This window comes from Acinonyx jubatus, chromosome D4 (assembly GCF_027475565.1).
Source record: "Acinonyx jubatus isolate Ajub_Pintada_27869175 chromosome D4, VMU_Ajub_asm_v1.0, whole genome shotgun sequence".
NCBI lineage: Eukaryota > Metazoa > Chordata > Mammalia > Carnivora > Felidae > Acinonyx > Acinonyx jubatus.
Genome location: NC_069391.1, coordinates 32913750 through 32929028, shown reverse-complemented (window position 1 = coordinate 32929028; position 15279 = coordinate 32913750). Strand labels below are relative to the sequence as shown.

At 48.3% G+C, this 15279-nt stretch overlaps 1 protein-coding gene across 21 annotated transcripts in view; it reads right to left on the bottom strand.

Moving 5' to 3' along the window:
* Positions 1 to 15279, bottom strand: part of ANKS6 (ankyrin repeat and sterile alpha motif domain containing 6) — a 69793-nt gene that overhangs the window by 13962 nt on the left and 40552 nt on the right. For 7 of the 21 annotated variants that reach the window (XR_008291084.1, XR_008291091.1, XR_008291082.1 and 4 more), the window contains exon 15: positions 1276 to 3645. Coding sequence is in view for 2 of the 21 variants with exons in the window: in XM_027039528.2 (XP_026895329.1) it covers positions 10667 to 10771 (105 nt within the window). In the remaining 19 variants the exon portion in view is untranslated. Of the gene's footprint in view, positions 1 to 1275; positions 3646 to 4909; positions 10772 to 15279 lie in introns of those variants that run through there. The other 14 variants (XR_008291080.1, XR_008291083.1, XR_008291088.1 and 11 more) reach the window with 8 other exon arrangements.

Here is a 15279-nt window from a genome sequence, read left to right as displayed (position 1 = left end):
TGTCACTGACTTGCTGTGTGACCTTGGGCAGGCACCATCCCATTCTGGGCCTGTTTTATCTCTCATAATTTGGAGGGGAGGTGAGATCCTCTCTAAGCACCCTTCCAGGGTCAGCTCTGCCTGGGGTTCCAGCCCCCCCCCCCCCCCACTGCTGTCATCTCCAGCCTTCCCTCCGTGCTTGCAAAGCCTAGGAGGGGTGGGAAAGCATCTCCCAGCATCTTTTCTTTCCATTTAAGTTCAGATTTACTAAGTGACTTTTCCACATTTTTTCTTTTTTTTGGAAGTGACAGCTAATGGATAAGGAGTTCCTTAGGTGCTTTGTCTGGATCTGACCAGGGAAATCAACAGAAAGACAATATCTAGATTGCTCCAGGCTGACATTACTGCTACAGGATGATGTTAATTCTGCTGTTTACAGAAATAAGTCCAGTGTGAGTCGAGGCTTTTTGGTGTTTAAAACCAGATGGTATTTCCTGCCTTGATCAGCCTCGGAGCTTTGGTTCCCATGACAACCCCTAAGTTCCACCTACTGCAACTTCCCCGTTCTCCAAGCTGCTTCCTCTTCCACCATTGTGCCAGGGTCCCTGGAGAATAAAGCCAGTAAGCGGCATGTGCATGGCACTTTACAGTTTACAACACACTCCAGTACTTATGGTCTCGTTTACTCCTTGCCAGGGCCTTGCCAGACAGCATTTGCTTTTCTCTCCATTTTACAGACAGGAAAACCAAGGCCTCAGAGATGAGCTCATCTGTCTTCTCAGCCCACAGACGTGTCAGCAGGACTCAAACCCAGGCTTTATGGCTTTGAAACTCATGTGGGGTCTGCTTCGCCAGGATGGATATGAATGCCCTGGCCTGCAGACTTTCTACTTGCTTAGGGTTTCTAAGGGGTGAATCCTATACCTATATTGGGTCGAGATCAAGTTGTGGCATCTCTAGGCAAGTTAACTTCTCTGTGCCTCATTTTCCTCATCTGTGAAATGGAGTAGTAATAATGATACTTCCGGATGGCTGAGGGGATTCAATTCGTATGTGTGTAAAAGCACAATCAGGGGTGCCTGGGTGGCTCAGTCGGTTGAGCGACCGACTTCAGCTCAGGTCATGATCTCACGGTTTGTGAGTTCGAGCCCCACGTCGGGCTCTGGGCTGACAGCTCAGAGCCTGGAGCCTGCTTTGGATTCTGTGTCTTCCTCTCTCTCTGCCCCTCCCCCACTCATGCTCTCTCAGAAATAAACGTTAAAAATTTTTTTTAAAAAAAGCACAATCAGCGCTTACTGGATTCAGTAGGTGTGAGAAGCCTGGGTTCTACTCTAAACATCATGTGACCTTGGGCGGATCATTTTGCTTGTTGGAGCCAGTTTCCCTCTCTGTGTAAAAGATGACAGCGTCTCAGCGTTCATGCAAATGTTGTGCACGAAATTAATGCATGGAAGGGTACTTGGAGAGCGCCCTCTCTCACACTACAGCACGTGCACACATCCCCTGGGGGGCCTTGTGAAGATCAGGTTTGGGCTCAGTAATGTGGGGCACACCTGAATTTCTCACCAGCATCCAAAGGATGTCAAGCCTACTGGTCCAAGGACCAGACTTTGAGTAGCAAGGCTGTAGCTTCCAAGAAAACACCATCCAAGTGTTACTACCAGTCAACCATATAGACAGCCATGGCCATAGGCCTCCAGTTATAAGCCCAAAAACTCAGGAAGTTTGGAGAGTTCACTGGGAGCATCAGCAGGAGCCCATCTGGAGAGTTTTCCAAGGTGGGAGATTTCCATCAGGAGAAGGACTCCCCAGGCCCCCCAGGCCCAGGGCTCTGTATCCTGGAACCCCCCCAGAGCTCTGGTGAAAGCTATACCCGATCTTAGGGCTCTCAATAGAGGATGTAAAACTGTAAATGTGTCACATCTTGCACATCAGAATATACTCATTGATAATGACTTATGCAGTTCTTTAAAAAGAAAAATAAACTTAAATTAAAAAAGGCAAGGTGACCTAGGAATGCTCAGTGATCCATATACAAGCACACGGTAGAACGTGGATCAAAGTAGAGCTATTACACAGGTCTAAAGAACACAGTCTGCACCTTGTGCTTTTGTGTCCAATTCTTTGTTCTGTATTCTTCCTTATGTAATTGCAGATCGTAAACTCAATTATGTGCACTAAGTTCACTGCTTGGCAATAAACAAATGTTTTCCATTCATGCCTGCAATTCATTTGGTTGGGTGCATCCCAGGCCCTTGTTGCAGGTCCCTAAGCCAGCTCCTCTGACAGCTAACCGCTCAGGGTACGTTCATGTGGCAGGAGCACAATATTCCCCGCACTGTGGCTGCTGCAAGGCTCCCTGCACCCTGACCCCCAAGGAACAGAAAGAAAGATGAACACTTACAAGTGGCTGCTGCCCCTTGAGCACTCACCCTGTGCCAGGCACTGTGCTGAGCACTTGACTTGGAACAGCTCAGTTAATCCTCACAGTGCCCTGAGAGCCAGGATTTTTATCACCCCTCGTGGATCATAAACTCCGCGAAGGCGGCGACTTTGCTTTGCCCCCCTCAGTGCATCCCCGGTGCCTGTGACGGTGTTCCATCAGTGTCTGCCGAGGGAGCGTGTCAGCTCTCATTCCAACAAGGAGGAAACAGAGCTTTGCTTACCTAAGACTCCCACCACCCACACTACCCCCCCCATCCCCCACCCCAGCCTGTGGCCCCAGCTGCCCTGGGGGGGCATTCTCTCAGAGGATTCTGATTCAGGTTCTTAATCACTGTCCCTTGTGAGAAGTTATTAAAATCAGTTTGCCCTGAGGTCACCTCACAGATGAAGCCAACCTACAGAAGCGGCAGTGACAGTGCTGACATCCTTCTTCGTGGCTGAGGTTCCCCTCCACACACACAAGGCCTCCCCCATTTATAAAGTCCCTGCTCGCAGTCTGGGAGCAGACTCTGAGTGGAGATTAGCCTGTGGTGTGTGGTTTAGGGGCTGTCTTGGGAGGACCCCTGGTGGCAGGGCAGGGGCATGTGGGACTGGGCAGAGGGAGGTTGGGGCGCAGGGCTGGTGGGTGCTGCAGTGGGATAAGTGGGAGCTCACGGGCCTGGGTCCCTCGGAGGCATCAACTCAACAGCTGAAGAAGTCCTTCATCCAGTGGGTGTCCATGCCAACGCAGAAGGGCTTCTGAAAACACCCATCTGCGACTCAAAGGGAGTGTTTCTGATTGTGAGGAAAGTAGACACAATTATTCAACTGAAAGAGCTGTGAGCACGTGAAGCAGAGAAGCTCTGAGACCCTTGGGGAAAAGAAATGAGAGCCGGAGAAGGGGCAAGCAGCCTGGAGCAGATGAGGTGACCTGGCGCCTGGAGAAGGTCCCCGCCTTCCAAAGGGGCTTGCTTCCCTAGAGCCAGGACGAGGGACAGGGGTGGTCTGCCTCATTCATGAGGGTTTTCTGTAATAGGCTCTGGAGACGCTGGCCAGAGACCCTCCACCCATCTCTACCCTCTGATGAAGGGGACAGAAAACTGGGTGTACCTGTGCACATGGGAGTGTCGAAGACCCCAGGGTGGTCACGGACCTTTCACACTGATGACAAGGTGGAGATGAGCAGACTGACAGGAGAGGGATGGAAAACCAGCCAGGTGATGAGCTCCCCTCTTCTTTCTCCTTTTTTTTATTAAAAATTATGATAAAATAGATACAAAACTTAACCACTCTAACCATTTTAAAGTACCCAATTTAGTGGCATTAAATACATCCACAATTTACAACCATATCATTTAGTTCCAGAACTTTTTCATCACCCCCAAAGGAAAGCCCCTACCCATTAAGCAGTTACTCCACATTTCCTCGGCCCCCCCAAACTCCGGTCATCTCTACGTATTTGCCTATTCTGGACACTTCATACTAATGGAATCACAGAATATGTAGTCTCTTGGGTCTGGCTTCTTTCACCTGGCGTAATGTTTTCAAGGTTTGTCTGTGTCACAGCAGGTGTATTTCATTCCTCTTTATGGCTGAATAATACTCCATTGTGTGGCTACACCACATTTTGTTTACCCCTTCATCTCTTGATGGCCATCTGGATTGTTTCCACCTTCTGATTATTGTGAATAGTGCTCTGAATATTTGCATATACGTTTTTGGGTTTTTTTTTTTTTGAATACCTATTTTCAATTCTTTGGGGTCTCTAGTTGGGAGTGGAATTGCTGTGTTACATGGTAATTCTACATTTAATTTATTGATGAGACACTCCCCTTTTTATAGATTTTCATAGAATCAGAGTGCAGGAAGGGACTGCAAAAATGACCTAAAATGATTTTTCTCAGACTTTTGGATTCACACATCAGTAAAACTAAAACTACCATCACCACCACCCCTTCTCCCCAAGAAGGAGGGACTTGCATCGAGGTCAACCCTATAAAATGCATATATTTAGTGTCAGGTAACTCACTGCCTTATATACCCGCTTGTCTCCCCTCATCTCCACCTTTGGGTCATTGGGGAACCAATTGCTGGGTCCCATCCTCATCCAAAGTCTGAATTCCCCTCTCCAGCTGCCCTGGTATGGGCTTGCCCAGCCTTGGGGGAAGGAAGCTCCCTCTCCCAGGTAGCTCGGGTTCCTGGATGCTCTTCCTCAGGGAAAGCTGGCTCTACTCCCATGGTCTCCCTAGTATCTTTGCTCCATCCTCTGGGGCCTCACAGACCTTGGCCTCACTCCACCCACTTCAGGACTGGAACCCACACCACCTTCTGCTTCCTATATGTTCTACAGGGCTGAGCATGCCAACATGAGATACTGATACCAAAGGAGGTGGAGATGAGGCAGTCCCTGGACTTGTAGGAATTCTTAGAAGAAACAAAGAGAATCTCCAAGGTATTTATAGTATTTCATGAGCACACCCACAAAAAAAATTGTGAACAAGCCATATAGACTAACAGGTTTTATTTTTGCTGTTGGCTGGGCTTATACCAATGTAACGTTTCTCTCTGTGTGGAAAGGCAGCAAGGCAGCAACACAGCCCGGAGAAAATGCGGCTCCTCTAACAGTGAGGGGTGAGATCTGCATTGAAGCCCACTGTCCCTTGTTAACTGGGGGGCCTTGGTGAGGTTAATATCTGTGTGCAGATATTAACAAAGGAGAAAAAGAGAGAGAGACAAATCAAGAAACACTTAGCCATGGGGAACAAACTGATGGTTACCAGAGGGGAGGTGGGTGGAGGGATGGTTGAAACAGGTGATAGGGATTAAGGAGTACACTTATCATGATGAAAAAAATGTCTGTGTGCCACAGTCACTGAATCAGTAGAAAGGGAATGTGAAGGCTGCCTGATGGGCAGTTGTGAAGGAGGCGAGGCAGCTTACAGACGCACCCCGCACACCACAGGCGCCTGCTCTAATAGTTATCACTGGAAGAAATCTGAGCAGCATTTATGCCTTCGATGAGCAAAATCAAAGCGAGAAGACAAATTCACTGTTATTTAATACACATTTGGCAAACAAAAATCCTTTGAAGGATCAAGTTCTTGCATGGAAATAACAATAATAATAAAAAGGTAACATTTGATGGTGAGGAACCTGTAAACCCACTCTACAGGGCTGAAACAAGATGGCAACCTGGCCTCTTATCAAAGGATATGGTGGCCTTGCTGAAGACTTAGGGTAACGCTAAATTCTACCCTAGCCACCTGGAGGTGGGGGACAAGGTCCCTCTGAAGAGGATGGCCATGCCCTGTGTCTATCAGCCCTCGGGAGGTGGCTCTGACAGGAGCGGGGGACCTGGTGGGACTGGCTCACCCCACTGGGCAGGGCCCTGAGAAGGGAGCCCCAGGTGGTCTCCACCCTAGAAGGAGCTGGAGACAGATGAACTGGGCCTTCTGCTCTATCCCACTAGCAGCGATTCTGTGTTTATTTCTCTTGTTATCCCAAGTGTTGGTGACTCACCATCTATAGAGATTGGCTCTTAGACAAGGGACTAAAATTTAAAGCAGGATCTAATCCCCTCTTAGGCTGCATGTTACAGAGGAGCAGAGGCCCCCTGAGGCCAGCAGGGAGCCTGGCAAGCCCTGGAGAAATATCTAAGGAGAACCCACCCAGAGGAAGTGACTCACCTACCCCATCTTCCAGGGAGGAAATTCATCTTCCGGCCTATCCTACAGAATCTAGTATTGACTTTATCGGGGAAAACATCGGGTGTCCTTACATGCTGAACAGGATCTATTAGTTAAAAAGACATGATTATCTTGCTTGAAATGGACAAAGACATACAAGCACAGATGATGCTTCACAACACCTTCGGTATGGGCTGCAAAATTTTCCCAAGAAGGGTCCTGAGGCTTCAGGAGATAGTCTTGGTAGCAAAGGTTAGTGTGGATGTCAAGAGCTGCCCAGTCCAATCCTGACCTGCACAGTAGTGTCCTTGGGCAGTTCCAAGGTAAGAGAAAACTGGAAGGGTTTCCTGCCTCCTCTTTGTCTGCTGGATCAGCTCCTGCAGTTTGGCTGGAAAGCCTTCCTGCTTCTTTCCATCCACCTTGCTGGGAATCCCAGAGACACAAACACCCAGAGTCAGGCACAGCTAGAGCGTGGGGATCCACTGTCAGCCTTGGGCTGATGCCAGCAGAGCCATCTAAGCTGGGCTACCTCTGGCTGTAGGCCCCTTCCTCTGGACTTACTCCCCCCTCCCCACCCATGGCTACATCCAGGCAAGTGGGCCGTGGGGGTGGGGAAAGGAGAGAGGCAGAGAGACTGAGATTGATTTCAACGTGCAGCCATAGTGATCTCTCAGATCTGCACAGCCCCACACGCTGTGAAAAGGGCTTTCTCACTTTCATCTGATCCTCAGCACCTTGGGGAACACCAGCCCCTTCTAACCAAAAGGGAAATGGAGATTCAAGCAGAAGAAACAAGCCCGCTGTTACTCAGTAAGTGGCTGAGCCAAACCCCGGTGCTAGGGCTGACTCTAGATTCAGTGCTCTTTCCAGGGTGACAGATTGCTTCTATGCACTTCAAAGAAAAGAACCCAAATAAAAAAAATAAAAAAATAAAAAACAGAAACACACACACCCCAACCCAAATCAGAAAAACAGGTATTTAACTTCTCTCCAGCAATATGTAACCCACGAATGCTATATGCAGACTAAGTTCACACAGGCTGTCCCTCAATCTGGGTGCCCTTTCACTTCCTCATCTGCCAGCTCCCTCCTGGGGGGCCAAACCTGAGCCATCACAAATGACATTCTCTGTGCCATGGACCTAGCACACGCTTTCGTGACAAGACTCTTCACACGGCACCACAATGTTTTATTTACATGCCTGTCTCCTCTAAAACACTGTGGGTTCCTTGAAGGCAGGAATGAGTGTATTTTCATCTCTGGATCCAAAACACAAGCAGGGGCAGGCACAGACTGGATGCTCAGTGAATGTCTGGGGAACAAAAGCATGAAAAAGTAAACATTCTCCTAGCAAAACTAGCTGGCTTCCATGGAATGGTCTGGCCCTAAAGGAAGAAAGGTGGGAGGATGCCCTGGCCAGTGGGGGTGTGGCACGGACACCCAGCACCCACCGGGCAGGACACTGCACTCAGGCTGGGAACAAACGCCCTCTACCCTGCAGGAGACCCCCAAGGTGGAGAGGCCTCTGAGCAAGGTCCCAATCACCTAAAAGTCAAGGGACTCCCCCACCCTGATGTCCTACTGCCAAGCAGGGCACCTCTGCCAAGAGCTGCTGGGGATGGATGAGCAGCGAAGACCCCTGACCCGGCTGAAGTCCGAGTGCCCCCTTGCCCGCCCCCAGCGGCTGCGAGTCCTCATGGCTGCTGCTGTCCTAGTTAAAGCAGGGTTTCCCGGACAGCGTCCAAGGAGTCTGGTCTTGCAACAGCACCACGAAGAAGCACTGTGATCAAACGTATGGGAAATACTACGTACTACCTGACCCCCTTATAAGAGGCCCAACACACACGCTGGCGTGCCGAGGGTTCTGAGATGTCCTACAGCAAGACAGTCCAGTAACTGGGCTTTAACCCAGTGCCTGCCAAACCTATTTGATAAGAGCCTCATCCTACTTTCACATATACACTCCCTTTATTTTTCTTTATGAAAAATCCATTAACATCCTATGGAACTAGTGTTCCAAGGAATACATTTTGGGGAATGCTGGTGAAGGTCATCGAGCAAGGGAAACATTTACTGTGGAGGAGAACAGACCCTTGCAGGCAGCCTAGGGATACATGTGAGATGGGAGGGGCTACCAGGAAGGGGGAGATCATGGCCCAGAATGGGTGCCAGGAATCTCTCACCACTCTACAAACTGCCTTAGAACCACTTGAGTCTAGTGAGAAAGACAAGAGAGACACTTGTCCTAAGCCTCAGGTTTCCCGTCTGCAAATTGGGAATCAGCCCAGCTCTGCCTGGTGTCATCAGATGAAATCACGGGATTCTGAACTGTGGAAAGCAGACTCCTCCAGCACAGCCCTTGTATATGATGGATGTTCAAACCTACCTGACAGGAAGCTGCACGAATATAGGGGTTATGAAAAAAACAGGACAGCAGCAAGAGGCAGACACAAAACCTCAAGGCATGTCACTCCAGGGCCACGTATTTCAAGGGCAAACAACCCTAGGCCCACTGATAACCCCTGGAGAGATCAGACCATTACAACAGTGAGAATCCCTAATGCTCCCAGCTCCAGGAGTCTACGCGGGTCGGTGGAAAGGCAGGGGCCCAGAGCACACCAGATCCGGTTCTAAGCCAGCTCTGCCCCCTCTGGGCTATGTTGCTGGCACGCAGCTGCACTCTGTCTTTCAGATGTGCAGGATTCTCCCGCATGGCGGTGAGGATGGATGACACTGCAGTCAAGCTGCCACACACAGTAGGCGCTCTATGACTATTTCTCATTAAAGGCCGGGATTTGAGGGACATTTATAAAGATGCCTGTCAGCAAAGGCAAAGTGAAACCTTTTCGCTTCAGTCATGTTGCATGCTGGCAGCTGCCAGTGGGAGGGATGAGAAGATGGAGGTACTGGCCCAACAGGCAGAGGGCGAGCATGAGGTGGCTCTGGGCTATGTGGTCACGACTGCCTCTCAAGAAGCCAGTGGAGGGGACCAGGCCTTTGGCTGGGAGAGGCATAGGAAAGACCGCACCTCCCGAGGACATGTGGCCTGGCAGAGCTTGTGGCAAAGACCAAAACTGTGAAGGCTGCTGTCTACTTCGTGCAGACCAATTGCTTTCTGCACGCTGGCTCTAAGCTCTGGGCAAGAGGCTATGTGACTTGTCCCGGCCACACAGCTGGCCAGCCGAAGGACTGGATGTGAACTCTGAGCCTGAGTCCAGAGTACAAACTCTTCCTACTCTGTCATACTGCCTCTCGAGGTTGGGATCGTCTGTTCACATCCTCTCCTGCCTCTCGAGGTCCCCAAGGGTGGGACTGGCTCTAGCTCATCTCTGTATCCCCCGCACTCAGCACGTAAAAGAAATGTAGCAAGCACTGGCCAAACAAATTACTCACTTGAAAACACTTCCAAAAGCTACTGGATTTTAGAAGTCGGGGCGCTGCTGAGGTACTATGACATGGCAGAAAATTACAAGAACTAATTCCCTTCTGAGGAACATAGCATTAACAGGGTATACGAGAAATTCCAAATGCTTAGCTCTTTGTCTAGAAAATGTGAGCACCAAAGTCCTTCCACAGTGTAATCTATTAGGGTCTTCTGCTCCCACCTGAAGTGTAGAAAGCCCTACAGTGATACGGGTGAACAGCATAGACTTAGAGCATCATCCTGCCCAAGCCCTGATCTTGCAGGTGACGGCACTTAGGCCAGAAAGAAGGGATCCAGGATCACACAGCGGGCTTACTCTTGTTTCCTATAGAAAAGGTTGCCCTTGCAACAAAGAAAAATGCATTCAACATACACATCCTGAACACCTGTTGTATGTTGTATGCAGTGGGTGCAGCCAAGCATTAGAACAGAGTTTCAGACACGCAGTAAAGGACCCCAGGGGCTGAAAAGTTAGTTCTATGTAAGAGAGTCAAGAAAGGCTTCACTGTACAGGTGACTTGGATCACAAAGAACAAGTTAGAAGTTTTCCGGAAAGATGTGTCAGGGAAGGCTAAGCATTCTCCAAAACACATGCTGCCCCAGCTAAGTTTAGAGTTGCTGCTGGGGAGCTACCACCTAAACAAAGACTACATTTCCCAGCATCCTTCACACCCAGATGATGCCACATGACTACTGGAGGTCAATGGAATGTGAGGAGGAACAGATGGAACAAGGGCAATTAAGAGGAAAGTAGTTAAGAATGGCTGTGCCTTCTCCACTGTCCCTTTCCCCTTTTTGCCAACCAGAAGAAAAGATGCTGAGGTCCCTGGGGATGGCAGGGCTGCAAGATGAAATGAGATGGGTCCCCAAATCACAGTGTGAAGTCACCTGCCAAGCAGAAGCAGCCGTTCCAGACTTCATGTGAGGTTAAGTCTACCATGTTTGAGTTTGTTACAGCAACAAGCATCACCAACTACTACAGCAGGGAAGGGAAGACAGGTGTTCTGGGCAGAGTGAACAAAGGCACGGTGGTGTGACAAAGTGTGGCCTGTTTCAGGGAATGGGGAAAGAGCTGACGGTGGCCAGAGCACTGGCTGTGTGAGGGCAGTACTGGAATTCAGAAAGCTCACGATGGTGACCACAGGAGGGAGGATCATGTACAGGGATTGTTTCCAGGGGCCCTGGTGTTGCTGGCGCTGCTCTCAAAGGAAGAGTGGAAGTTGTGAATGGTTTCCTGTAAAATCTGTCTCTCGCGTCCCTGTAGAGGAAATTGAAAACAGACACAAAGTCTTGTTAAATCTTTGAACTATTAGTTCAATTGACATGGTGTTGTTAATCCTCAACTAATACTTTAGAAACCTATGGGTGTCATGGGGACATAAATTATCTGATTAAGAGAGTACTGAGTTTAATAAAAACACACTGAGTCAGAATGTCCCCTAGCACCCATAATCACAACACACAAGGCTAGAGAGGGCCCTCGAGACACAGGGGTCCAATCCCCCAGGCAAGGACAGGATGCAGAGCTCAGGAGCTGGACTGACTTGTCCTGGGTCACATGGCCTGCAAGGGAAGTTTCCTCCCCTGATTCACTGGGTGTCTTTCTAGCCCTCAGAGTTCCAGGGGATTGAGTGGGAGCTGAACTTCTTTCTGCTACAGAGAGTTTCAACTGCCTCACTCCCCCCTGCCCAAAAGCTGTCAGATTCCTCTCCACAGTGATTCACTTCTCACTCTATCCATGCAACATTCCCCCATATCCCCACCCCTTAACACACATGTTTTGAGATGTGAAAAAGGGAGGATGTAGAGGTTTTTTTGAGCCCAGAGAACATCTTCACCAAATACCTGGCTGAGAGGCAGTGATACATAGAAGTTAAGAGCAGGGACTGGAACCAAACAGCCTGGGTTCAAATCCCATTCCTCCCATTTACTAGCTGGGTGACCCTGAAAAAGACACTTAATCTCTCTGGGCCTTAGTTTCCTTATCTGTAAAATGGGATAGCAATGGTACTCAAATGGTTGCTGGTGACAGCGGACTCTGTGTGGGCAGCAGGAGACTGACAGGTCTTATTGTCAGAGAATAGCAGTGTGGACTCAGTGCGTGTGTGCATGCACGCATACACACGCATGTGTACACACACACACACACACACACACACACACACACATTAAGTAGGCTTCGTACCAGGTGGAGCTTGAACTCATGACCCTGGGATCAAGACCTGAGCTGAGATCAAGAGTTGGGTGTTTAACCAACTGAGCCACCCAGGTGCCCCCTAAACACATTTTAAAAAGTTTTTTTAATGTTTATTTATTTTTGAGAGAGAGAGAGAGCACAAGTTGGGAGGGGCAGAGAGAAAAGGAGACACAGAATCTGAAGCAGGCTCCAGGCTCTGAGCTGATGCAGGGCTTGAACCCACAAACCGTGAGATCATGACCTGAGCTGAAATCGGACACTTAACCGGCTGAGCCACCCAGGTGCCCCCCCAAACACACATTTTTAAAACCAACAAATGTGGTGATCAAAATGTAAAGGAAATTAAAAATGAATAATCTCTGGTAGACTGTTTTCTGCTAAGAGTACAAAGAAAAAAAAAGTCTACTGAATGAGCTCAACTTCAAACTTTTTCTTTTTCTGGACTCTCCAGACCCCAGAGCAAGAACCTCTACCACTGATGAGGCCTTCCTGGACACCTGAGGGGGCAGTAAGACCTCCCAGCATGCCAATCCTTCAAAGTAAGTTAAATCACCTAGAAAAATGCCTCCCCCCAGCCCCAGGAGCCCAACAACACAAACCTGGAGGCAGCAGGGTAGAGAACAGAGCACCAGATGTGGCAGTCTGAGGACAGTTGAGTCCCCATTCTACCGCTCCCTAGTGGCGGCATCCCAGGCAGGGCCCCTTGCTGTCGGGTGTCCTATCTATAAAATGGGGACAGTAGGACATGTTGAGGCTGTGATGAGGCTCAACCCGAGATAATGAACGGGGTGACACTGTGCAAACTGCAGAGGGCTAAAAAATAAACAGGAGGGATGACAGCAATGTCATTATTAAACACTACCTTAGCCTTAATTGCCTGAGAAATGAGGTCAGGGAGAGACAGGGTTCCAGCACTCTGCCTCCTGCTTAGGAGGGAGCCATAGATGATGAAAACCATAATTGTTCCCTGTATCCACTGCTGATTGAAGATGATGATAATAATTGCCCCTTAAAAACCCCTGAGCTTCAAAGGACCTGCCTGATAATTCTTAAAAGGGAAAAAGCGAATGGCCATTAAGAGTAGAAAAAAAGTGTTCAGTCTATCTAGTAGTTAAAGAAATACAAATTAAAACAAGGCACACTTTTTGGCCTCTCAAATTAATAAAAATTTAAAAACAAACTGATAGCACTCAATACTGGCAGGGATTCAATGATGCTGGAACCACACTGCCACAGCTGATGGGGATGTTCACTGGCTCTTTCTGGAAAGTAATTCAGGAAGAAGTGCCATATACCTTGATTTAGACTCTTTGACTCCAAAATTCCACTTTTAGACATCTATTCTGAGGAGATAATTAGAAAGCCTTATACACAAAGTTGCCCACTGCAGCACTCACTATTAATAGAAAGTTTGGATAGCTACATATCCAACAAGTAGGGATTCAAGATAAAGTAATTTTAGTATATCCATACAAATTTATCATATTAAAAAGATTTTTTAATGACATGGGTAACTGCATATATTTAATGTTAAACGAAGAAAGTAGGATGTAAAATTATAGATCCAAATTTATCTCAGCCACGGAGAGAAAAACATTTGGCACAAAACACTGCAGTGATCGTCCCAAATGTGAAAAGCATTGGCCTCTGGGTGGCTGGATCGTGACTTCTTTAAAAAGTCTTTTCACCTTTTTGGCACTGTGCAAATTTAGCAAAATGAATGTGCACTGCTTTGATGATCACAAAAAAATGGCAATACAGAGAAGCAAGGCTTAAGACCAACCAAAGGTGAAATGCAGGTGAGATTTCTGATTGACCTTCTCCAACATATAAACCATTTCAAACTAATAAGCGGTCTCAAGTACATTATCACAACTTGAATACTGGAGGGGGAAGGTTCACCCAGATCTATGACTTGTAAGACTGAGGATCCATACTGCTTTGCTGATATTTTTATGGCCAAGTTAGGTTTTTTGGCTTATATTTGTTTAAAAAAAAAATCTTAAGCTAAAATGTTCAAACTATTTTTGATTGTGCAAGAAATACATTTTACATCACAACCTTGTTATGAGCAAATATATACAACTGGAACAAATTTACCCTCCTACCTGCAAAGAATGTTGATATTTTCTACCCTATTCTGTTTTTAAGCTGCTGGTGGGGTCCCTGAGTGGCTCAGTCAGTTAAATGTCCAACTTTGGCTCAGGTCATGATCTCATGGTCCGTGAATTCAAGCCCCACATCAGGCTCTGTGCTGAGAGCTCGGAGCTTAGAGCCTGCTTCAGATTCTGTGGCTCTTCTCTCTGCCCCTCCCTGACTTGCACCCTGTCTCTCTCAAAAATAAACAAACATTAAAAAACAATAATAAAAATAAATAAAAAGCTGCTGGTAAACCGCTAGATTGAGTTCACAACCCTCGAGCTTGGCAAGCTGTGGACCACAGCCATTAAGACATTACAACACTAGCGGGCAAGGAAATCTGGGCCTCCATTCTCTCATGGGTCCTCTCATGGGTTCTCGAATGTGTACAGAGCATCTGAGCCACTAGTGGGTACTCTCCTGGCTGAGGTTGGGTTGCAAAAGAAAAAGTATGAACACTGAAGGGAGAGTTGGTGCCCTACAGCAATCCAGAAAGAGGCAGGAGGCCCTGAAGTCAGAGTGAGGTAGGTCCAGCCCAGAACAGCTGAGGGCCAGGGCATCGGAAAGCCATCCAAAGGGCTCCAGAAAGCTCCTTTTGGCCTGTGGAGAAGCAGTACATAGCTCCAATGGGAACCCCCATGTAGTACATAAGATAAACCTGTTTTGGTAATATTTAGTATTGCCCCAGTCATGTTTTTGTTCTATGGCACACTGTGATACATGGTGCTCACTTCCACAGGACTTTGTTTGGTGGCTCAGAACTTCGCTCTGCACCCGTTTCCATGCGGAATCACCTGACTTTGAGGGTGGGCGCTGCCCGTGGGAAGAACGTGGCTGGGACAGAGCAGACCCTCAGTCTGGCAGGTTGGAAGCACCCAGGTCTCCTGGTTGGGAGCTGATCAGTTGGTGCCCCCAAATATCACTCTTATGGAAGGAATGTGTCCCCCCCGCCCCCCCAATTCATATGGTGAAACCCTACCCCCGGTGTGATGTACGAAGAGGTGGGGCCTTTGGGAGGTGATAGCGTTTAGATGAGGTCATGAGGGTGGGGCTCCCATGATGGCATCAGTGCCCCTATAAGAAGACAGCGCTGGCTTCCCTGTTCCCTGCCGTGTGAGGACACAATGAGAGGTTGGCAGTCTGCAATATGGAAGAGGACTCTCACAGATATCGACCATGCTGGCAGCCTCCATGCTGTGAGAAATAAATTCCTGTTGTTCACAAGCCACCCAGGACATGGTCCTTTGTCATACAGCCCGAACCAAGACCACCACCACCAGCTGTCCTGCCTTTTGCTTCTCTAGACTGGGCTTTGTTTGGTACAGGATGCAGACTGTCACAGAAATAGAGTATGGAGGCAATGAATTTGAGAGAAAAAGAAAAAAGGTCCCAGTTTGTACGAATATTAAGAAAAATGTTCTCCTGTGGAG